The 23,619-nt window shown below is 43.5% G+C and overlaps 1 protein-coding gene across 1 annotated transcript in view; it reads left to right on the forward strand.

Annotated features, from left to right (window-relative positions):
• Positions 1–2,288: 2,288 nt before the first annotated feature.
• The window catches only part of LOC147896316 (putative ubiquitin-conjugating enzyme E2 16), a 33,986-nt gene continuing 12,655 nt past the window's right edge, over positions 2,289–23,619 (forward strand). Inside the window, exons 1-4 of the mRNA XM_087382445.1 lie at positions 2,289–2,517; positions 2,612–2,715; positions 2,821–2,923; positions 3,006–3,069. Of these exons, the coding sequence (XP_087238571.1) occupies positions 2,497–2,517; positions 2,612–2,715; positions 2,821–2,923; positions 3,006–3,069 (292 nt within the window). The 5' untranslated portion in view covers positions 2,289–2,496. The remainder of the gene's footprint in view (positions 2,518–2,611; positions 2,716–2,820; positions 2,924–3,005; positions 3,070–23,619) is intronic.

Genomic DNA, 23,619 nt, shown 5'->3' on the forward strand with positions numbered 1-23,619 from the left:
GGGTGGAAGATGCCCTTTCTTGCACTCTGGGGTATGCTTGGTATGTTGGACCTACTCAGTGCTTAGAAGCAGGAGTTAACCATCGAGTATTCTATCACAGGGTTTGTGTTGCATGGGTAAAATTGTATGGAGACTGGTGAGCAAGTGAGTGCGTAAAATGTAGGTGCGGCAAGTACTAGGATATGCATGACCTACTCGATGCTTAGAAGCAAGACATGGTTTGTGTTGCATGGGCAAAACCATATAGAGACTAGTGAACAAGCGAGTGCGTAAAATGTAGGTGTTGCAAGTACTAGAATAACACACCAAGATGCCACAAACCAATACTTATATCATCAATAGGCCTCGACCTATTTACAAATAGTTGTAGTTGCAACATGCTCGTGTAAGAACTAGTGGGTGACAGACTCTCGTGTCAGATTGAGGTGCCACACTCACTAAGAGCAGCAAGGCTCTACTTAGACTTGGACAGTAGCAAACAAGGCCAAAGGCTAATGCTAAAGAAAGCCAATAAAATGCGAGTAAAGAGCCTACTCTAACTCGGACTCCTAACTCAAGTATCCTAGAGCTCTAAACTAGTCAGTTCAAGTGAATTGCCTTTTGATTTCGGACCTGGGAAAATCGTTGCCAAGGATTGGCTCCTCAGCATGGCATGTATTGACTCTTCCTTGATGCTCAGGGTCGCCTCGCTTAGCTTCTTGGTCATAGCTTCTAGACTACCTATGGCTGATTACTTGGAACTAACTTGGGTTGTTTGGGTAACCTGAGACCAAAGCGCCTAGAAGGGGGAAACTCTCCCTTCACAAGGGTTGGTTGTAGCCTACATAGTTGTGACCATGTGAGCTATAGCTCTCCTCTTCCTCCTCTTTGTTTTTTGGTTTTGTGACCATGCAACGTCCTTCTTCTCATTCCCAGCTTTTAGTTGTGGCTATAGCTAGCCGTCTCTCGATCGCTCAAGCTAAAACTAAACCTTTTAATAGGAGACAAAGTTTGGCTCTATTTTGGTGGATACACAATTGGTTGTGTTGTTTTACGATGCAAGTTTTTTAATAAAAAAGTATCACTAATTAATGGAAAAATAAGTGTCATGAGGCATTGCTTCAAGTGACTAATCCGAGTAATCATATAGATGTTGATGTACGATGTCCCTAGTGCATCTATTCTAGCAACACTTCACAAAATGAAACTTGTTTACAACAACAATCTATAGTGGTGCAATAATAAAACAAGCAAGCAAACATCTAAGACGACAAAAACACCAGTATAGCTTGTTATAGACTGAAGGGCTAAAGATACGTGAGTAACCACCATCGCTCAAATACCAAAAAACTATTGGTTCTTCCAGATAGACCACCCATTTGCCTACTTTCCTAGCTTCCTTCACTTTGCAAAGTTCATTGGCTATTTGCTTGAGATGGGTCGAAGTGATCTCTTCAAATATACATATATTTGTGCCTTTCAACTTATGGGTTTGACAAAAAGTCTTTATCCTTGCTTTATCTTTAAGAAAGACTTGTATCTGCCTTCCTTTTTGATTGATATTACATATATTCTCCTGATCCAATTCACCTTATGGTCTTAAGGAGGCCTTTCTAAAATTTGGAAAATCAGAATAGTACCTACACGTAAAAGTGTGGAGATTAAAGCTCCGTTGTCTAATCGAGCCACTTTCATAGACCATTCCCATTGACTAGATTCTCACCGCCCACAACTAAATATTTTACCAAATATGCACAAATGACACGATTGGAAAACTTAACCATGGCTAACCACCCAATGGCCTCCTCCACGTGGGGGAATGGGTTGGAGTCTCGCTTTCCTGGTCGGCTTACAACCTCCAGCTACTGGCCTGATACTGAGGACTTTCATCCCTAGAAAGTGCTCCTTCGGACCATTTCCCTATACGTAGTCGGCTCAAACTAATGTAAACCATGCGACTATTGTCTTTTTAACTGTCAACCTAATTTTCGACACATTGTTGTCTCCATAAGATCCAATGGTCCCCACAAGTGGCATAGGGATCACAAATGCGATGGTTCATATGTGCCATTCGATGAGACCTTTCTTGGATGTACATGTGGAGTGCTGGTACAGGCTGATGCCTGTCCACGGCCCTCTCTGTTCAGGGACAAGGCCGTGGTCGGGCGCTAGCCGCCTGGCGAGCCATTTTCCATAGGGTTTCCTTTCAGAAAGGGTGAATTTCCAAATACTTCAGAAAATAGTACGTACACCGGTACACGTAAGAAAATGTGGTACGGTGGATCATGCATATGAGCCCTGCTGAGTCACTGAGCACAATATAGCCCAACGGATCTCCATCATCGTCTTTCTCACAATAGTAGCGGCATCGGAAAGATCGTAATCCAGCAGCTTTTTTTCTGTTGTATCGTACAAATTCGCCTTTGTTCGTTGAATCAAGGTTGGAAAGTAGAAGAATTGTAGCGCTTGGGAGCATCTGCGTACGGTTTTTCTACCGGACGACGCTGAGCTTTCAATATGAGCTCCTCGTTCCCCCAGGTCATCCTTTTATGAGGTTTCTACTCGTCTGTAGCGAGTCGTAAAACTTCCTGTTCCGATTCTCACTAAAAAGTTAAACCCAAAGAGTCTGCAGGGGCTTAGCAGGATCGCCGTTAATCGATTGCAGAAGGAATTAAAAGAGTGGCAGTTAAATCCTCCTTCCGGATTTAACCATAAAGTTTCGGACAGCCTGCAAAGGTACTTATCGGGTGAGTCTCTTTAGATAGCGTTTGCGATATGTTATCGTGGGGTAGGTCTCTACAACCTTGCTCATTGCGTTGGATCGATTTGTTTGAGGAATAGGTGGTTGATTGAATTGAATGGAGCTCCCGGTACCGTATACGAGAATGAAACTTATTTTCTACAAGTGGATTTCCCAGAGAATTATCCGATGGAAGCACCCCAGGTTTGTGGATGAATCTCACTACAAGTTTCATCACATCTGAAGTTCGGTACGGGCATAATCTGTGACTTGGAACGTGTGGCAGGTCATTTTCACACAGAATCCGCCGCTTCATCCCCACATATACAGTAACGGACATATCTGCTTAGGTGATTATGCAACTGCGCCTTTGACTACATAAGTTAAAGTCATTTTTTGATACTTATAGACGTCTACTTCTCTCTCTCTCTCTCTCTCTCTCTCTCTCTCTCAGTGCAGAAGTTTTACACCTGTTGTAATGCTCTCATATACATCTTGAAATTTTTAAATTTTCTCTTTTATAACTATAAAAAGTGTAATTTTAAGCCTACCATTGCATAGATCATGAGATTCTGAACATTTTTTTCTTTTACAGCTCCTCAATCTGAGCTAAGGAGCAAAAGTTATGACCCCTTCTGCGTAGGCTCTCCAAGGGTATTCCACCGGCGGAATAGGGTTGGGGCAAGCTCTTCAAACCATATTCCTCTGGCAAAATACACTTAGAGGGTCTATTAAAAATGTATTATATATTTTTCTTAGGTCATCCTGAGGAACTATAAAGAGGATATTTGCTCAAAATTTCATGATCCAACCAGTGGTGAAAGAAAAAGAAAGGATTTTTGAAAGTCGTAAATAAGTCACCACTTAGACATTATATGTGTACATTATATAAAGGTATATTTATATCTATATCTATTTATCAATATTTCATATTTACTTACATATTCCTTGAAATAATTTGGATTTTTTTGTTCCCCAAAAATGACTTGAGTCTATATATTTGGACCGTCCCACCTTTTGTCCGCTCGTCGCTTGGGGGTTTTTGGTCGGAAAATGGAAACCGCCTCAAGGATTGAAATAGATCCGAGGATAAAATGACATTGCATTTATAAACTTGACTCGACTTAAGGCATCCGCCACACATACTTGATTGACTGATGATCTGTCAATACAAGAAACTTCGAACCATACAAGTAGTGTCTCCAAACCTTTAGAGCATACACAATTGCATAGAGTTCTTTTTCTAGTGTGGACCAACGATATTGGGTGTCATCTAGCTTTTTACTCTCAAAAGCTACAAGTTTGTCCTCTTGGAATAAAGCTGCCCCAATCGCAAAATCATTCGCATCGGCCTCTAAAACATAAGGCTGGGTAGGTTCGGATAATGCAAGAACAGGAGCTTCCTTAATAGTTAGCCTTAAGGTTTCAAAAGCCTTGTTCAATGCATCATTCCAAGAGATTGGCTGGGTGGACCAACGATATTGGTGTCATCTAGCCTTAGTGTGGACCAACGATATTGGGTGTCATCTAGCCTTTTACTCTCAAAAGCTACAGGTCTGCCCTCTTGGAATAAAGTTGCCCCAATCGCAAAATCATTTGCAGCGGCCTCTAAAACATAAGGCTGGGTAATGCAAGAACAGGAGCTTCCTTAATAGTTAGCCTTAAGGTTTCAAAAGCCTTGTTCAATGCATCATTCCAAGAGATTGGCTTGATAGACCTGTGTCCACGACCTTTCAATATGTTGGTCAAGGGTGCCGTGATGTTGGAATAATCACGCACAGACTTTGTAGAAAAACCGTGAATCCTAGGGAAGAACGAAGTTGTTTCACTGTCTGAGGAATGGGCTATTCCAAAACCTTCTGGATACGATCTCGATCAATGCTAATATTTTTAGAAGAAATCTTGTGTCCTAAGTAAATGATCTCCTTCATAAAGAAGTCACATTTACTGATCTTGGCATAGAGCTTATGCTATCTTAGTAGAACTAAGACAATCCGAAGGTGTCCAATGTGATCCTCTAGCGTTCGGCTATATACCAAGATGTCATCTAAGAACACGACAACGAATTTGCCTAGAAAATCTTGAAACAAATCGTTTATCCTTTGCTGGAAGGTAGCAAGAGCATTGGTCAAACCAAAAGGTAATACGCGAAACTCGTAGTGGCCATAATTAGTTCGGAATGCGGGTCTATCTATATGTTTAGCATAGATACAGATTTGGTGATAACCCGTACGCAAATCATTCTTAGTGAAGTACTTCGCTCCGGCCAAACGGTCTATCAAATCATTGGAACGAGGAAGAGGGTATCAATTCTTAATTGTTACTTTATTCAATTGTTTATAATCTACACACATTCTCCATGAACCATCGTTCTTCTTTCTTAAGAGGACAGACGCTCCCCAAGGTGGTTTACTTGGGCGAATATAGCCCATATTCAGATAATCTTGTAGCTGTGAAGCTAGCTCATCCTCCTCAAGTTGGCTCATCCTATAAGGTGGAATACTAATAGATTGAGCCCTAGGTACTAAATCTATGCGATGATCTACTGCCCGTTCTGGAGGTAAACCTTCTGGCAATTGAGTAGGGAATACATCCATGAAAATCATCGAACAACGTTCTCAATTCATGGTGTTCAAACATGCTTAAATCATTTATGTTATTAACAGAGACAACAAGCGGAATCAAAACACTCTGATACACATCATAATAAGAAGTGTTTATTATATTCTGAAGCTGCATCGCAGATACAATAGGTCCCTGAGAACAGGGGATATTATCACATTGAATACAAAATTGGGTGTCCTTATCCAAAAAAGAGAGCGTATGCTCTTTCCATCCAATCCAAATAACGTGGGTTTCAAACCACTCTATTCCGATTAACAAGTCCACATGCTCCAAGTGCATGACATAGCACGTAAGAGCAGCTGTGTAGTCTTGAATCCGGATAGAAAGTGCATCGATCTTGCGATTCCAAAATTGGAAGCTGCACCTCCTAGGTGTGATTGCTAGGTATCGTGGACAGCCCCATCCTCTGCACAATTTTGTAATTAACAAAATTGTGAGAGCTGCCCATGTCAAAGAGAATGTGAATTCTTTGGTTCCTTACTTCTCCATAAACTCGGAAAAGGTCATGGGGGCCAAATAACGAATTATTAAAAGTGCAATTACAAGAAAGTGGGCAGGTAATGATATTTACAGAAATACCTGTCATCGAAACTTGGTTAGCTCCCTTAGCTTTGGTATCTTGTCCTGCATGGAGCTTTGGTCCAGGCGCTTGCATCTGGTTCTTGCGCTTAGGACAATCATTTCGAGTATGGCCCCGCTCCTCGCATATGAAGCAATGTTCTTTCTTTAACTTCAAGGTGCGTATGAAACGGGCATGACCATTCTTCGTCTGAGTCGAGTTCTTCTTGGAGGCGTTGTCTATAGACTTCGACTCCCCGGTACCAGTTGTAGACGGGAAGAACTTCCTCTTGTTCTTCCCACTCGTGTCGACAATGGTGATTCCCTTTGCACCGGCCATGGTATCATCATAGATGCGCGCATAGTTCATGGCCTCTTGCAAAGTGGTACACTTGTTACTCTTGATCTGTAGCTTGTACGCTCCTTGCTTATGAAGAAACGCCCTTCTTTCTTTAACGTCAAGGTGCATAGGAAACGGGCACGACCATTCTTCGTTTGAGTTGAGTTCTTCTTGGAGGCGTTGTCTATAGACTTCGACTCCCCGGTACCAGTTGTAGACTGGAAGAGCTTCCTCTTGTTCTTCCCACTCGTGTCGACAATGGTGGTTCCCTTTGCGCTGGTCATGGTATCATCATAGATGCGCGCATAGTTCATGGCCTCTTGCAAAGTGGTACACTTGTTATTCTTGATCTGTAGCTTGTACGAGTCAGGCAAATAAACCTAACAAGGTAACTGGATCCATCTTTGTAGCTCTGATCTGCAAATCACGAAACCTCTGAAGATAGACCTCAAAAGTCAAATTCAGCTTGGACATATCGAGGGCCTTGAGCTTGCCTACGATATCATAATCTTCCTCCCTCTTCAGAAACTCTTTCCTGAAGACCTCTTCAAATTCGATCCATGTTGCAAGCTTTAGTCGGAGTTCTTTCCACCACAATAAAGCCTTCCTTGACATATACCCTGCTGCAAGCTGCATTTTCTTTTCATCTGGGTAAGGGTGAAACTGGAAGTATACTTGCCACTTGTGCAACCAAGTGTCAACCACCTCCTTGGTTCGGGGTTTCTGATCTTCGGGATAAGGATTTGGAGTGATATTCAGACCTAACACCGAAGCCAAAGCATCCACCTGTGTGAGCGCTTGAATAGTGTTAGGTAAAAGTGAGAGCGAAGTCTGAATCCCTTGGAGTTGCTGTGTCAACCCCGTTTGTGTCACGATCTGTGACGTATTCCTTTCTCTATTGCTTAGACTTATGGATGGTTTGATGAATGGACACTTGTGGAAGGGTATGCTCTTTCGACGGGACACTTCCTATGAGGCACAACCCTTCACAAGACACATTCTATTGAAGAGACACTCCTATTGTAATGTACCCTCTCATCAAGGGTCACACCCTTCACAAGGGGTACACATACACTTTGGAGTACACACCTTTTCATGTGCGACTCTTCACTCTCTATATAAGAGAGGCCCAACTGTATGGATGACACACTACAGATACACTACAGACACTCAAGCAATACAATTATTCCTTGTTCTCTGCTATTTTAGTCTCCTTTCTGTTCCTTAGCACATTTCTAAATATAGTAAATCTAGGATTTCTTACAGTGGTATCAGAGCAAATTTCGCTCCTGCCTGTAGGAAATGCCCCCCACCTTCTAGCGCCTATCTGATACATCTCTTTCCGCTACAAGGATATCCGTGCACATTGTGCATGGAAGAGATGGAGAGAATGAGCGTAAAAATTTTTAGCGCCAACCCTGCCTAAAGTCATCAATGGCCTGTCCATCTCCCACACATCACGAGTTGATGTGAATGGACACGACAAAAATCGTGTCTTTTCATGTGCTTGGGCTGTCCCAAAACCAAGGGACACACCTTTTCCACCATCAGACACACCTTTTGATGAAGAGTTTTGACTCCTCACCCAAGGGACACACCCCATCGTGGAAAAAAGGACACACCTCTTCGTGTGGGGACACCCCTTTTGAAAACAGGGTCACACCCCTTCATGAAAAGGTACATCTATTCCAAGGGTCACACCCCTTAGAATAGGCACACCTATTGGCACCAAGCACCTTTATAAAAGGGTACCTAGAGGGGCTAAAAAGGAAAACCCAGCCCCATACCTTAGGCCTAACCCTAGACTACCCAAGGGTTAATTAAACCCACGTCTTAATTTTTGGCAACCACCCAACCTAGGCAGCCACACAAAAAAATGACGATTCCCGTTTGAAGCCCATATGGAAATTCGTCACGCAGGCTCGCCTCCCTTTCCATGCCATACGCAGCCCTCCATCAGCCGGTTTGCTGCCCTGGGTTCCTGCCAGTCTCTCAGCGCCAGATCCCTGCCCATGCTGCGGCGAATCAGCCTTGGAAGCACGCAGCAAGCATCGCCACAAGCAAGCAGGCTGCCCCTTTTTCGCCACCATACCTACCTGAACACTGCAGTTTTTCTGCCCCTCTATCGCGATTCAGACCAGCCTGAATCCTGCTGGCTTATCTCGCCACTTTAGCCTGTGGAAAGCGCCCTTTTGCTGCCTTCCAATTCTGACCAGCCAGGCCCAGATCTGCTCCTCGCACCCCACCGGTACTTGCCTCTGAATTCAACGCAGGGGTAAAGTATGCAGACCCACCCTGGTGTTACGGTCAGGATGTCTTACATTGAGAGATGGTTAGAAAAGGAGTTGGAAACCTTTGTGACGGTGATGGATAGTAATGCATGCAGGGAATCCAGCAAGAAACAGGTGTCCACGTGGCGGATGACGTTAGCATTAGTACAGATGCTTGATAGAGCAGCATGGACAGCAGTGTACATGGAGGGATGTGTAGAGGATTCGTGGGCTGGAAGAAGATTTGTGGGCTAGAAGAAGCATGACAGGAGGCGAAACTGGCAGGGCTGCAAGGCACCTTGATTGGACAGGTCTTGGGCAGGTAAGGGCCTGGGGCCACTGGCTGTGTGCCACATGGCCAGGCAGGTCTGGTAGGAGGCTGCCTACCAGGTCAGTTAATAGACCAGTAGGCTCGGTTGGGAGGGCCTGCCTGGGGTAGCCATTATGGCCTGCCTGGGTCTGTCTAGATGGGGGGGCATCTACCCTATAAAAGGGAGGCCTTTGGGCCGCATTTTACATCCACTTGAGCAGCAGCTAGCCCAGCAGATTAGAGCAGCAGATCAGCGGCAATAGGGCCTCATCCAGGAGGTCTAGAGCATGCTGAAGAGCTGCAGAAAAAGAGCTTGGTAGGGCTGCAGGCTGACATCCAGGGCAGTAAGGTGCGGGGATCGCGACACACAGTGACTAAGTGTACAGAAGGTCAGAGAGGACCACGCGGGCTTAGGGATCTAGAGGTGCCAAGGTGATAGTAGTACAACTTTTGGTAAGGTCAGAGGACCACGATTTGGTGGAACTCCGAGCCTCTCTTTTGTATTGCGTGCATTTGAGGATGGAAATATATAATTGTGTTGGTGCTATATCTCTCTTGGTTCACAGTCTATTTCCACACTCACACACATGTTTGTGAAGTACACATAAGTAAAGGAGTTTTGGATACCCTAGCTAAAACACTTCCGTGTGTAACACCTGGGACACTCTTAAGTCTTTTGTTGGCGGGATACCCTCTGTGTAGGTTCATTTCTAACAATGCTCTGTCAGGGGAATCTCTGAGAAAGAAGCACCTTTAGCATTTCCACTGAACTCCAGGGGTTTGAAATATCCTCGAACCACCCACTAGTCCATGTCGGGTAAGCTATGGTAAGTTGGCACCAAAAGGGTTCTCGTTGCTATTGAGAAGTTGGAACGTACACGTTCAGGATCCCAATTTTGGTGTGAGGCCAACCCCGACAACTCTGCCCTCAATCAGCTCGCCCTGATTAAAAACGTTGGGTGCTAGGCTGTATTGATTGAGATGAACACACCCACTCCGCCTGAGTATAGGAGTGATTATATCTCTTGAAAAGGATAATTGTGTTGCCTCAAGGAGTTTTGAAGAAATTTATAGAATCATTGACTTTATCCTATACCGATTTTGTTGATCTCAAAGGTCTTGTATGATTGTTTCATACATGTAGATGTGTCATGTGACTATATTGCCCAATTGAGTAACTCTACTCGGGTGTTGTGTAGACAGTGGTGGAATTTGGAGCCTGCAAGTTGAGCTTGCGGAATACTTGTATATATATGGTGGTATTTACATACGATATTTTTGTTTTTTTGTAGTGTGCTTGGTAGAAAGTTGAATACCTAAGTTCTTGGTGTAATCATGAAACTACAATTCACCAAGATGCTTTTACTTGGCTGGTTTGTCTTGGTGGTATAGGATTCCAAGGGATAGGGTGTTGAAGGGCATATGCTGCTTGTACAAACTCTTCTACCTGTTTGTGACGGATTACCATTATTTAGTGTTTTAGAAGGTGTTGGAGGAACATCAAGGACATCATGTGTGGCCATGATTCTAAGTTCACTGCACTATTTTGGCAATTGACTTTGAAGAATTTGCCTTTAGAATTCGTTTTTCCCAAAATAGTTCGAATGGGAAAAGTTATCACACCATCTAGTTTGGGCACATAGTCTGAGTTATGATCGCTGGTTGATCTAACTATTCTAGCTTGGTAAAAGGGTTCAGACCAGGAGCAAGATTTTTATAAAGCTTCTATAGGAAAATTGATGAATTTGTTCTATATTTGAGTATTTGTAGGCTATTGCTTCCCAGGGTGGAAATTGTTCTTCTATGGTGGATTTTTCTTGGCTTATTGTGAGAAATGATGGAGTCAACCAGCAAACCACCTAAAGCAATCATAGCAAGCTTTGTTTCACCTTCATTGCATCGATTATATGATGTAGATGAATTTCAGGTTTGCTTACACTAATACAATGATAAGGGATACTAGTTTGCACAATTTGGTATATAGATAAAGTTCTATAAACTTACAAGATATTCTACACTTTCTTTAGTGTTCTTGTCCCCTTGGGCCATCATTATTTGTGAATTGTTGCTTTGCCCTTCTTTAGTTGAAAGGGTGCAATTTAGCATGGAAGCCTTGCATGAGCAGGCTGTGCCCTAGCATGATGAAAGCAGCTCTCTTCTTTTGGCAATATTCTTCCTTTTACGTATGGAAGGAGGGGCTGTTTCAGCCTTAGAAGGGTGTGTTTCTCCATTACAATGAATGTTCTAGAACTGTTTAAAGTTAGAAATGTTACCTTTATGAAAGTTTGTGGAGTGAGTTTCAGGTGAAATTTTGTCTCTTGACTCCCACATGTGGTAGAATATAATGGGCATGAGACCAAACTGTTTCAGTAGTTTTGCTTGTGTTATGTATTGAGTGTGGAAGTATGAATGCACAATTTGGAAAGCGAGATGTAACCATTGGGTGCATGATCACATACACATAAGTGATACAAATAGAAAAGACTTAGGGTATGGTAACTGCTACTATATTGATTGTGGTCTTGGCACTAACAAGAACTTCAAGAATACATCCATAGTTTTTGGCCTGCCCTTGAGGAAAGGACTTAGTGATGGTTCCACTTTGAAAGGAAAAAATACATTTTTATAAAATTTTTCATTTGCACTTTTGTGATTGGTTGGTGTGTTGACTTATTTGGATCTGTTTTCTAGACGTGCATTCATTCCAATTGTTTTTAAATATTCCTCTCTCTCCTCTTCCATTTCCCTCTCTCTCTCTCTCTCTCTCACACACACACACACACACACATTTTCTGGGTGAAATATTTGATTGATTATATTATATGAGTAGCAACCTCAAAATAAGGTGCTACAATTACATCAACTGAAAATTTCAGTATATGCCAAAAAGACCTCATGATCTATGCAGCGGGTTTGCAAGGAATCAAAGAAAGATTGATGCAGAGAACGCCTAAAAAAGCCAAACAGAAAGAAAGTAGGATCACCAAAGACTTTACAATTCCTATAATATGTCCATAAAGTCCATAGTGCCTAGTAGCGAACCCAAACGAAGAAAAGATGAAACTCCGGTCTGGATGGATGAAACCCAAATAGCTAGAAGAACTTCCCAAACGGAATAGATGGGAATCTCGCTCGCAGGCGCTATTGAAGAAGATAAAAAAACTCACGAGAGCACGGACAATGCCAAAACAAGTGAGGCACAGTCTTCGAAGAAGTAGAACATTTGTGGCAAAGTGCAGGAGCAATGTGTCGATGAGCTAATAGCTGTCCAGATGGAAACACTCCCAAAAGAACTCGCCAAAAGAAAACCTGTTGCCGAAGCGGTACTTTATAGGCCCAAAGTTGCTGTAATCTTTTCCTCCACCACTTGGCTGGGCGATGCATTCGCCAAACAGAATCACCTCTCTTTGAAACCCAAGGTTGAGGCAAAATGATTTTATACAATGCAGGTACAGTAATATGAGATAGCCTCAAAGGACGAGAAGAGGACCTTGGAGAAGTCAAAGTCCAGTCTTCCAGCCGGTCCTGGAGTTCCAAAGGAGGAATCGGAACAAAAGGCGAAAGCATAGAAGTAATTTGTTGCCACAAAGGACGATAATGAGAGCCCAATCCATATCTGGTGGCTGCCAGAGAAAAAGGGAGCACAATACCAGCATCATCAATAACATTAGCAACCGAGGTGATGCCTTTAAATGAGACAAAGTAGGAACATCGAGGTTCCTGTAAAGCCAAGGGAGGCTGAAAGACTTTTGACCAGTGAATGCTTTCAGCTCTCAAAGAATTCGCAAGCAAAGATTGCCGTCCATTCCATTCCAGATGAGAAAGAACATGCTTCCAGTCAAGAAGCAAGTGGGAGACAAAAGGGCAGCTAGGCAAAGTGCCATCAGTGCAGCCAAAAAAGAAATCCCATTGATCGAGTTGCCAATGACCAAACGTAGAAATACTGATGAGTGACGAGAGTCGTAATCATAAGAGCCCAAGGCTAATCACCTTGCAGAAATTGCAGCAACATTTTCCCCCTGTGGGCAAGAATATGCACATGAATATCTGTGATGTTCAATCCACCATGCATCTTGGGAGAACAAATGTGATGCATCGAAAGCAGCTTGAGACTTTTTATGCCATGTTTGGATCGCCAGAAGATTTCCATAAAGACAGACATGAAAGATGTAAGATCTGCCTTAGTGAACATGATCAATGGCAAGTAAAATTGAATATATGCCACAAGGATGGACTGCACTATTCGAAGACGAATGTGCAAAGGCCAGGTTGCCAGTTTTCAATACTCAAGCTTTTTCCGAAGCTTAGCCAAAACCCAATCAGTTTGTGTTCGGCGAGTGAGTTCCCATCCCAAAGGGTAACCAAGATGACAAACAAACTGAGTGGGTGGAATGATATTCTCGGGCCATAATAGGCTATGCCAGTCTTTGGAATGCAATGGGAGCAGCTTAGACTTCTGAAAATTAACATGAAGACCAGCTGCCAAACCATAAACGGAGAGGGCTTGCATCAAGGCACCAAGATCATGGGGCGTATTCTTTGGGGTAAAGAAAGAATCATCAGCATAAGTTTGAGCAACCATGCTGCGATTAGCATCCAATTCCAAGCCATGAAGTGATCTTGTAGCCACAAGATGATCAATATTTTGCAGCATAGGATAAGTAGCAATGGCATACAGTAAAGCATTGAGAGGGCATCCCTGGCGGACCGAACAACGAAGAGTCCACTCATCAGAGATATCCCCAGAAAGAATGCAAGCCGCATTGCTACCTCTGTAAAGCCAGTAAATGACCTGCTGCATTTTTGGTCCAGATTCCAAAGCTCGCATAGTTTGCGAGATGAAATCCCATTGAACTATGTCAAAGGCTTTTGCAATATCTACCTGCAAGAGTAGAACATCCTGCTGCGTGTATGTGCCATATTCAATCCCAATACAAGCATTGGCAATGTTATGTGTGATATGGCGACGTGGATCAAAGCCATATTGATGCAACCCATCATGCAAATAACCTTTAATCCGATCAACCACCATTTTGGCAATGATCTTGTAAATGACCGGCATGAGCGTGATTGGCCTCCAATCACCAAGTGAATCACATAGTTGCTTCTTTGGAATCAGCTTGAGAAGACCCTTTTTCCATGACACAGGCATCTGCTGATTTTGCCATGCTGTATTTACCATTTGCAGCAAGGTGAATTTAAGAAGATCCCAGAATGCAAGAAAGAATTCAACAGTGAGACCATCCCATCCTGGAGATTTCCATCTGCCACAAGATCTCAGTGCATCAGACAATTCCCTTTCAGTGAAGGGATGTTCAAGTTCCAAAGCCTGAGCATCAGACAGAATTGGATGAATATGCTGCAAAAGAAGCTGATGTGCAGATACGACCCGATGAGAAAGAGTATCCACATGCCCAAAATGAGTGGAGAAGTGCTGCACACATAAATCAGCAGGCTTTGAACGAGATGTTGACCAAGAACCATTAGGCATCCGGATCCGATAGATATTGGCAGCCTGTCTTTTGTAGTGTAAACTCAGTGCATCAGACAATTCCCTATCAGTGAAGGGATGTTCAAGTTCCAAAGCCTGAGCATCAGACAGAATTGGATGAATATGCTGCAAAAGAAGCTGATGTGCAGACACGACCCGATGAGAAAGAGTATCCACATGCCCAAAATGAGCGGAGAAGTGCTGCACACATAAATCAGCAAGCTTTGAACGAGATGTTGATCAAGAACCATCAGGCATCCGGATCCGATAGATATTGGCAGCCTGTCTTTTATAGTGTAAACTCTTAAAAAATTGCTTGGAAGTGCAGCCTATATCCAAAAAAGCCTGTCGTTTGGATCGGGTTTTCCATGTAGCAAGCTTTCTGCGATCATTGGATTGAAGAGAGAATTGAGCCTGACATAAGAGCATGCTTTCCTATGAAAACAAAGGGCGAAGATGAGCAAGCTTAGTCAAACTCTGACAAGTAATTTGGCATGTGCTACAATCTCCCTTGTGGCTTGCATATAGGATTTGCCATAATCTCGAATAACTGCTTGCATCTGAGCAACAAAAGCTTGCCAGGCATAATCCAAACCAATGTGTATCTGACGAGAGAGAGGCTGAATAGCATCAGAGACCAAGGCTTTAAAGTCAGCATGCTCCAGATAACTATTAATAATCAGAAAAAGCCTGCGGCAAGGCAATCTGTCAGTGGGAAATTCATGTAAGGAAAGCCTCAACCAAAGAGGAGCATGATCCGAATGTGTGAAAGCATGATCAACCCAAATTTGACAAGTAAAGGCATCACAATGCTGTGGATCAACCTGATACCATCTGTCCAAGTGTGCCCGATAAGAAGATTGAGCATTATGCTGAAAGGTATAGCTCGGAAGCATGGGCTGTAATTCCTTCCAGAGATCAACCAGGCGCAATTGAAGCAAAAAATCAGACCATGCCTGTGTTTCAGAATTGTCACCCGATTGAGGGGCATTATTAAAGTCACCACAAATGAAGGCATGTTGTCGCGATGGATAAGTATGCATGGCAGGCCAGATGAAAGCTCTATCACGAGAAGATTGGGGGGCATAAACGGATGCAAATTCAAAAATTTCCCCTTGAACAAGGCATTGAACAATAATCCATCTATCATGGCGATCATTGAGAGCCACAACAGGTTGAAGGTCGTGCTTTACCAAAAAAGCCACACCAGAAAAGGAGTGCTCTCCAGCATAGAAGATATCATAACCAGCAAAATGGCCTATCTGACCAGCATACATATGCTGATTATGCTCTTGCAAAGCAACTATATCAGGCTGCAATTGCTTGATATACATCCAGACCAGTTTCCATTTGCGACCATCACACATTCCCATTACATTGAGAGTAACACACTTCAGATGATCAAGCATATTTACAGTTATGGGACAGGTATGTACAGCAACTAACGGGCTGTCTACGTTTGCATTTCCACCTCAATGTCCGGGCCTCTGCCCTGGGATGAAGCATCAGCCTGAGGAGAGGACAAAAGTGCAGCAACTTCTTCAGGAAACAAGGTCCGATTTGCAGTCATAGTAGCCCAGGTCAAGCCAAGACCAGAGTTTTCAGCAGGTGTTTTTCCATGAGAGGATGCACCACTCCAAGTCCGAGAAGGCCAAGGTCGCCTGGGGGAGATCACTTTGCGAGGAGTTTGCCATCCATCAGTCAAAAAATTTCCCCCCCTCCCCTGAGGTGGAGAGGACAAAGGCACATGAAAAGAAGCATTACCATTTGAGACAGCCGGGGCTTTGCCTTTGTCTTGAATAGAGAAGAATTGTTTGACTCCTTTGTTTTTGACCACAGAAGAGGCATTTGCATTCTTTTTCAAAGGCTGAACCATTTCAGCTTGCACTGGCATCCGTGGAGCTCGGGATGGGCATTGTGAAGCCATGTGTCCAAATTGCTTGCATTTAAAGCAAGCACCTGCAAATAGCTCCCACTTGAGCTTGTAAAAGGCACTCCCCATGGAAACATTATTCATAGTAACCGAATATGAAGCTGGAGTGGGATGATCCGTATACCACAAAATGCAGAAGCAATTCGAATTTCCATTGGGTCGCAGTGGACATACCACCTTACCGAGGGAAGCTGCAATTTTAGGTAGAAGAGAAGACAAGCATTGAGGAAAATCCACAACTTCTACCCAAACAGGGCAACTATGTCGAATCAATGCCTGATAATCCTGGGTGGGAGACTAGGGTAGGACATGGACCATCTGCTGGCCATAGAAGAGAGGAGAGTGCTCGAGCAAAACCTGACGGTGCTCCTCATTAGCCATGATGATCTCAAAAAAGCCCCTCGTTGCATAATGAACTTTTTTGACATAAGAACCACCCAGGGTTCGAGTCAACTAATTCCCAACATCTGCTACAGCAGGCATCCGTCCTAGGAAGAAAATTATAATGGCATGCTTTGCATACTCCTTAATTGGGTCAAATATATCATCCACTTCCACCATAATGCCAGTGGTGGGAATTGGATCTTTCCAACCTTTGCGGGTGGCTTCAAACCCTTCATGCATAACCTCATAAACAAGCTGAGCCTCAGTAGAGTCATGAAGGGAATCATCTAAATCCATCACCTGTTTTTGTTTCTTGTTGGAAACCGACTTGTCTTTGTGAAAGGTTTTCTCATAGGAATAATCTGCCATTCGAGTTAAGGAAAAGGCTTGGAAGCAGCAACGCATTACAACGAGGAAAGCACAGCAGGTACAAAACTGTACGGATTTTTTTTGTCTGTACGGACAAAATCGTGCGGATTTTTGACAGTACGAATTTTTTTTGTTGAATTTTCTGATAGCAAAACTGTACGGATTGTTCCCCGACTGTACTGACAAAACTGTACAGATTTTTCTTGGCTGTAGGGACAAAATTGTACGGATTTTCGACAGTACATTTTTTTTTCCCGAATTTTCTGACAGCGTACGGACACAAAACGGGCGTCAAACTGAACCTCGAGGGCGTCAAACTGAGGGGGAAACAAGCAGCTGCAGCGTGGGAGCACTAGGGCTAGCACGGGATCTCTCTCACACACACACGCGCATCGTCTCTCTCTCTCTCACACACACACACACACACACACACACACACACACACACACGCATTTTTTTTTGGGGATGAAATCTTGGATTGATTATATTACATGAGTAGCAACCTCAAAACAAGGTACTACAATTACATCAACTGAAAATTTCAGTATATGCCAAAAAGACCTCATGATCTATGTAGTGGGTCTGCAAGCAATTAAAGAAAGATTGTTGTAGAGAACGCCTGAAAAAGTCAAACAGAGAGAAAGTAGGATCACCAAAGACTTTACAATTCCTATATGTCCATAAAGTCCATAGTCCTCAGTAGCAAACCCAAACGAAGAAAAGATGAAACTCCGGTCTGGATTGATGAAACCCAAATAGCCAGAAGAATTTCCAAGTGGAACAGATGGGAATCTCGTTCGTAGGCGCTGTCGAAGCAGATAAAAAAACTCATGAGAGCATGGACAATGCCAAAACAAGTGAGGCACAGTCTTTGAAGAAGCAGAACATCTGTGGCAAAGTGCATGAGCAATGTGTTGATGAGCCAATAGCTGTCCAGATGGAAATACTCCTAAAAGAACTCGCCAAGAGAAAACCTGTTGCCGAAGCAGTACTTTATAGGCCCAAAGTTGTTGTAATCTTTTCCTCCACCACTTGGCTGGGCGATGCATTCGCCAAACAGAATCACCTCTCTCTGAAACCCAAGGTTGAGCCAAAAGGATTTTATACAATGCAGGTACAGTAATCTGAGATAGCCTCAAAGGACGAGAAGAGGACCTTGGAGAAGTCAAAGTCCAGTCTTCCAGCCGGTCCTGGAGTTCCAAAGGAGGAATCGGAACAAAAGGCGAAAGCATAGAAGTAATTTGTTGCCACAAAGGACGATAATGAGAGCCCAATCCATATCTGGTGGCTGCCAGAGAAAAAGGGAGCACAATACCAGCATCATCAATAACATTAGCAACCGAGGTGATGCTTTTAAATGAGACAAAGTAGGAACATCGAGGTTCCTGTAAAGCCAAGGGAGGCTGAAAGACTTTTGACTAGTGAATGCTTTCAGCTCTCAAAGAATTCCCAAGCAAAGACTGCCGACCATTCCATTCCATATGAGAAAAAGAACATGCTTCCAGTCAAGAAGCAAGCGGGAGACAAAAGGGCAGCCAGGCAAAGTGCCATGAATGTAGCCAAAAAGGAAAGCCCATTGATCGAGATGCCAATGATCAAACGCAGAAATACTGATATGAGTGACTAGAGATCTAATCATAAGAGCCCAAGGCAGATCACCTTGCAAAAATTGCAGTAACATTTTTCCCCTGTGGGCAAGGATATGCACGTGAATATCTGTGATGTTCAATCCACCATGCATCTTTGGAGAACGTGATGCATCGAAAGCAGCCTGAGACTTTTTTTGCCATGTTTGGATTGCCAGAAGATTTCCATAAAGACAGACATGAAAGATGTAAGACATGCCTTAGTGAAAATATTCAATGGCAAGTAAAATTGAATATATGCCACAAGGATGGACTGCACTATTTGAAGACGAACGTGCAAAGGCAAGGTTGCCAGTTTCCAATACTCAAGCTTTTTCCGAAGCTTAGCTAAAACCCAATCAGTTTGTTGTCGGCGAGTGAGTTCCCACCCCAAAGGATAACCAATATGATGAACAAACTGAGTGGGTGGAATGATATCCCCGGGCCATAAGAGACTATGCCAGTCTTTGGAATGCAAAGGGAGCAGCTTAGAATTCTGAAAATTAACATGAAGACCAGCTGCCAAACCATAAACAGAGAGGGCCTGCATCAAGGCACCAAGATCATGGGGCGTATTCTTTGGGGTAAAGAAAGAATCATCAGCATAAGCTTGAGTAACCATGCTGCGATTAGCATCCAATTCCAAGCCATGAAGTGATCCTGTAGTTACAATATGATCAATATATTGCAGCATAGGATGAGTAGCAATGGCATATAGTAAAGCACCGAGAGGGCATCCCTCACACACACACACAAACACACACACACACTTTGGGTAGGCCCATTGAATGCTATACCTTGGTTCCATACGTTTCCATGGGGCATACATATATAGTATGGAAAAATGCCGCTGGCTGACCCATCTGTGGCCCCAAAAGTTTTCATACTTTCAGTATAGGAAATTTCATTAACAAGTTTAAGTTTCAGGATTCAACTACTTAAGCATTCCTAAAACATATCTCAAACCTAAAACATATCTTAAACCATAAACAGATTATAGAATCTTCAATGTAGATCCACAAACTTTCTGATTGAATTTTAAAGACTTGTCGCTTCATGATTCATCAAATATATTAATAATCAAGGATTTGAAGAGTCATGAGGCTTAAAAATTTTAAAAGACAACTCTAGGAGAAACTTCCAAGTTCCAAGTGCCAACTTTCAAGCATCAAAGTTGAATTCTTTAAAGCCTAGGCAAAAAGGAAATGAGGCTGCAAAAAGGAATGAGGCTACAAAAGTCAAGACTCTGGCTTCAGTGTGCTAGCTCGAGAGTCTCAATGGCCAACTTCTTCCTCTTCCTCTCCCTCACTATCATCATCATCATCATCAGCATCAATCATTGCAACAACATCTAAAGCGTCATGTGACCCTTCAGCACTTGAGCTTGCACTTGCATGTCCTTGTCTCATTTTGCTCTCGTAGTTCTTGCAAAGTAATCAGCCTTTCATCATCCTTCTCCTTGTTGATAATCTCTCATACCCTCCTATCACAGACAGATCGGGCTCAATTTGAGAGGCTTCTGATTCTCTTGCTTTCACGGATGATGCACAGTAAGCCCTCAGTCCCACATCAGATTGTCTTGGCTGAGTTCGGAGCATCCCCACTACAGCTTGATGTGCCATTTTAGGTTATCATGTATCTCTACCGCATTAGATAGTATGACTCTTGCACCATAGGGCGACGTAGCCTTCCTTGGTAGGCAAGGTTACTCATCCATGGCACTCGTGGCAGAGGGCCACGCGAGGTGTTATGCACACATATGCAGATGGGTTGAGAGCTTGGGACTTCACATAGACAGGTTACCTCCCTGTTAGAAATCGACCAACAGAGGGTACGCACAGCAAAAGACTGATAGAATAGCCCAGGAGCTCACACAGTGTGGTGTGGGGTGTGGAATCACAAACTTCTTAACTTAACGTGCATTAGATAGATGTGTAGACTCATCAACAGACAATGAACCAGCCAGATATAGAAACCACCAAAATAATATATTTCCGCCCAAAGCTATGGACACAATACAAAAGAGAGAGGTCCAGAGTCCCACCAATGGTGTGGTCCTCTGAGCTTACCACAAGGTCCTTCTCCTATCTGCCGGCTATCTCGAGACTCGAGCCTGCGTGCTCCACCTCAAGTGTCTGTAGACGTTTTGTCCAGAATGATCTTCTCCACCTTACTGCCTGGGTACAGCCTAGGTGGGCAGCCTCCTGCAAGCTAGGTATGCAGCACAAGGTACTTCTTTCTCCTCCTGACTATAGGCCCAAAGGTAGCCCTGATGCTGCTCCTTCTGCTGGTTAAGCTGCGTTAGGCATAGTTTCTGCTTGAAACAAATGCTGAGCTCTTGGATCCCTTCTGAGATTTTCCATCTCTTGTATACGAGTACGTACCATCTGCTCAAATTCTTGCTGAGTTTGTTGCACACTTCTCTGTCTTGGATGTGCATCCCTATCTTGTGAATTCCATTGGATAGGTGATTGAGCCATTTTCTTACAACTTGTCTGAGATCTGCAAGTTTTTCATACACATTGTGTATGCAACTGATGCACTCAACCTTTTCTTTTCAAAGAGAAAAATTACCTCAACAAGAGGTGTCTTGCATTCACAATCTATGCCAGTACCGGGCTGTCAATTCAAGGCATATACCCACAAGGTTGCCAAGGCATCAACAACTATATTGCCCCTTTTTTGGCTGCTGCAAAAAGCACCGAGTATGCATCTGATTCCCTTTTCCTGGGCACAAAGACATGCATCCCTTTGCTTGTGCAAATCTCTGATTTTTCTCTGATTTCTGCTTTTTCTGACAGTAAATACTCTCTCAGATAAGTGAAAACTACTAGCAGAAACAGTCTCTGCAACTGTCCCTTTTTTTTTTTTGGGGACAGTAACTGGATGAAGTAACCGGCTGGTTACACTAACCAGACTAGTACTGTTCTGGTCTGGTCTGGTTAGAAGAGCAGTCTAGTTGGTCTGTAACTAGACCACTGACTGAACTAAACTAGGTACAGTCTGGTTACAGTGACCAGACTAGTCTGGTTGGGTCAAGTTAACTAGGCCTTTAACCAGTTCACTAACCAAGGTTAAGTTAGATTAATCCATGGTCTGCCACATTAGCAAATTTGTCCACCTCAACTGTCTCCCATGTCAGCATGTGTGGTCTGGTTGCCACGTCAACCACCTGTATGCCACGTGTCAGGGCCACGTCAGCATCTAAGCTGGCTGCCACGTGTACTGCCATGCCAGCACCACACGTGTGTGTGCAATGTCATCTGTGTGCCACGTGTCTGCTGACCTGCCATGTCATCTCTGCTGCGTGGCTGGGCGCCACGTCAACGTAGCCTAAAGTTGAGAAAAATTCTGGCAAAGTTCCAAGGTCGTCACGGACTTCTGTCAGCGCCGCAAAACGGCGATGGAACAACTTTGCTCGCATCTATTTCACGACGAACACCTCAGAAGCTCTTCTCTTGTGGTTCACCAGTCGACACCCCGCGCTTGCCAACCGTCAATGCACACGTGAGAATATTCCTTTGGGGTCGTCAGCGCAGAATTTACCTTCGCAAGACCTCCACGCTACCAGAAACTCAAAACAACGTTGAAAGATCTCTGGTGCCCTAAAAGTCAAAACCTTGTGGAACAATTGTTGGCTCAAGGCATCTCCATCGTCCAGCTCTTCATCATACGCACAAGTCTCTAGTGAAGGCGTGTATACACCTTCACGACGCCTGACCACATATTCGCACCCCCAAATCTCTACCTGCGTCACAATTTCCTGTGGAATTTTCTTTTTGCACGCAGCCCGTACTTGATCGTCACACAGGAATTGTTTTCTCTGATCGTGATTGCTATAGAAGGCAATTCATGCCTTGCTTTGATACCAATGTAACCTCGTCGTAAAATACAGCAAAGATACTCTCATTTACTCTCCCTCTCTCCCTCTCTCAACAGAGACACTAGGGCCCAGGACAACAGTCGGGCTGGACCCCCCCGAAGGATTTTATTACTTGAGAGAAGATGGAGTACATAGTTCAGCGTAGAGCTGTTCATACATATCCAAAACGTGAATGAAAAATCATTACATGAGCTCTAAGGCTCCCCTTCTTGGCAACAAGCCACTTGTCAATTTCTACATTACTTTCCTAATTACATGCCACTAAGGGCAACTCTGGAGCCTTCGAAGCACTTGGTCACGTGAACCGCCTCCTAGACTCTTGGTAGGCTCCCATAGCGCTTAGGCAAATAACTCTTCTTAGTACCTGCAACAATTAATTAAAGCGCACCAGCATGGCACCCATTAATTGTTAGCGCTTTGCATGCAAATAACACACTGTGGACTAATTCTAGTCACGGTGGGCGTCCCCACTGAACACATGTGCACACATAACAAATAAAAAAAAATATATTTATTCTCTGGTTGACCAAAGTCAACGCTCTTGATCATAATTAAGGGCTTTGACCAAGGGTCGAGGCGCCTTAATTATAGTCAAGTCTCTCCAACCGAAGTTGGCACAACTCTCCAACCGAAGTTGGCACATCTTGGTTAACCGTAGTTAACCCTCTTGGCGTATGCCAAGTCTCGTTGATCGAAGTCAACACTCTCTGACCGTAGTCAGCTCTATGGTTCTCTTGTTAACCGTAGTTAACCCTCTTGGTAATATACAAAGTCTCTCCGATCGAAGTCAGGTTTACTTGACCAGAGTCTAGTATCTTTGACCGTAGTCAATTCTCTGACCATTAAAAGAACTCTTTGACCATAATTAACACATATGAAAACTCTTTAATTATGATTAAATAAATGGTCCACTATACTTTGACTTAGGATATTTACATTGTGGTGACATCCCCTTGGCTTCTATTCAGTTGACCTCAACTGAAAAGCTTCCTTGTAAACATCCAAGAGTTGTGGATGATAGGATAACATGTCTTCATCCATCCACTTGGCATCTAATGCCGTATAATTCTTGAATTTTACAAGATACCTGTAAAACTCCTTGCCTTGAGGAC

Source organism: Dipteris shenzhenensis, chromosome 12, assembly GCF_047967505.1.
Source record: "Dipteris shenzhenensis isolate YYH24624 ecotype China chromosome 12, Dip_SZ_1.0, whole genome shotgun sequence".
Classification (NCBI taxonomy): domain Eukaryota; kingdom Viridiplantae; phylum Streptophyta; class Polypodiopsida; order Gleicheniales; family Dipteridaceae; genus Dipteris; species Dipteris shenzhenensis.